This window comes from Oryzias melastigma, unplaced genomic scaffold, assembly GCF_002922805.2.
Source record: "Oryzias melastigma strain HK-1 unplaced genomic scaffold, ASM292280v2 sc00240, whole genome shotgun sequence".
In the NCBI taxonomy this organism is placed as follows: domain Eukaryota; kingdom Metazoa; phylum Chordata; class Actinopteri; order Beloniformes; family Adrianichthyidae; genus Oryzias; species Oryzias melastigma.
In genome coordinates this window covers 348,825-350,535 of record NW_023416887.1, presented here as the reverse complement: position 1 = coordinate 350,535, position 1,711 = coordinate 348,825, and the positions used below count along the sequence as shown (strand labels likewise).

Genomic DNA, 1,711 nt, shown 5'->3' with positions numbered 1-1,711 from the left:
TTTACAGTCTATGGGAGGCATCCATTGATGGCTTCATAAGTTGGAATTTTAGCAGGACATTATTCCATGAAAAACAATGGTTTTACAGGAACATAAACCTAAGAATCACAGAAAAAGAGGAAAACATACACCATCTCCTTAACGGCATGAATTTATAACATTTACAGTGCTTTTCAGCTGGTGCAAAAATAAATATTTTGTAGTTTTTCTGCTTAGCATACTGACACGGACTTTCACTTTTCAACTTTGTGCACATATTTGACCCCATTAAGAGTCAGGAGTGATTGAACTTTGACAATGAGCTAGTCTCCACTTACAGCATTTGTTTGGAAAACATGCTTTTTGATGGTTGGACTCTGAAACTGTTATGTTACCATATTGCACTTACCTGTATCTAGAGAAAGAGTGATGGCTGAATCCAGGAATGATTTGCAGTTGACACGTTGCCCTCGGTTGGCCTTCACAACCAACTCCAACTGCTCCAGCAGCTTCAAAGTGTCTGTAATCTGACTGACTAAAAATGTGGCTCTACATTTCATTTCCAGATTTGCTAAATGTGAAAGGTTCATATATTCCCCCCACTTCACAGAAAAATCATCTCTTGTTGATCGTATTACAATCAAGGAATGCTTAAATGCGTCTGTGCTGAAGTGTTCAAGGATCCAGCAAATCTTCTGTTTGTGATCTTCTGAGAAGTTTCTGGGTTTCAGAACCAGGAGGAAGACATCAGGTCCAGGGGCAGACAGTCTCATACAATCATTGATGTGTTTTAAAAGTTGGAAATGGGGAAGCTTGTCAGACAGCAGATCTGGAGTGTTTACAACAACTAATTTTTTGTTGTCTATCAGTCCTTCAGTGCAGAAACATCTGTCCTCTTTCTTAGTGCTGAATACAGAAGCTCCCTGTAGAACGTCTCCAACGAAACTCCTGTCATACCAGTTGTTGCCCATGAGAACCACCCTCAGCTCTGACACTGGAAGAAAAATGTGAACAAAGGAATTATGAGACATTGATGCAGTAATGAAGGTGTTCTGAATGCTGTTTCATTTGAGGACATGTTCAACCTCAGAACTCAAAAAAAGAAGTCATAACTCACTGTTAGGTCGTTCTTGGTCATTACTTTCCCTTCGCTCTAGAATTGTATCATAATCTGCTTCTGTGGAAACAAAAATGTGTAAATAATGACTTAAAAGCTTTATATTAATTGAGAATGTTAACTGAATAATTGCATAGAGTTGATTTAATGCTGGAACTAAATAAAATAAGACAGAAAGTAAGATTACAAACATCAACTGAGAAGGAAATAGTTTTTGTTCTATCCAGACCAAAAATAAAAGGAACGTTCCTCTAGGGCAGGGGTCGGCAACCCAAAGTGTTGAAAGAGCCACTTTGGACCAATACAATAAAAACCAAATGTGTCTGGAGCCGCATAAATTGAAACAGCTTATAAAAGTCTTACACTGTAAGTAACACATGGAGAATGTGTCGAATAAACGATTATTTCTCCTGCTGCGTGTCCTCGTGTCATATAAGCTATATTTTTGGCCTCATGACAAGTTGGTGAGATATTGCTGCGTCAAACTATCTGACAAAGGCTGAATAGCCTCATAATGAACATTTGAACTTTTATTTTGACATCCCTCAATGACGCAACGAGAGGGGGTCCTGATCAGTCTCTCCCTCATTCTCACTCCAGGTGCAGGAAGAATTC

General features: G+C 38.9%; 1 protein-coding gene across 1 annotated transcript in view; it reads right to left on the bottom strand.

Moving 5' to 3' along the window:
* LOC112141384 overlaps window positions 1-1,711 on the bottom strand; it is a 35,612-nt gene that overhangs the window by 9,773 nt on the left and 24,128 nt on the right. Inside the window, exons 4-5 of the mRNA XM_036210782.1 lie at window positions 1,097-1,156; window positions 389-973 (exon numbers count right to left, since the gene is read on the bottom strand). Coding sequence (XP_036066675.1) covers window positions 389-973; window positions 1,097-1,156 — 645 coding nt within the window. The remainder of the gene's footprint in view (window positions 1-388; window positions 974-1,096; window positions 1,157-1,711) is intronic.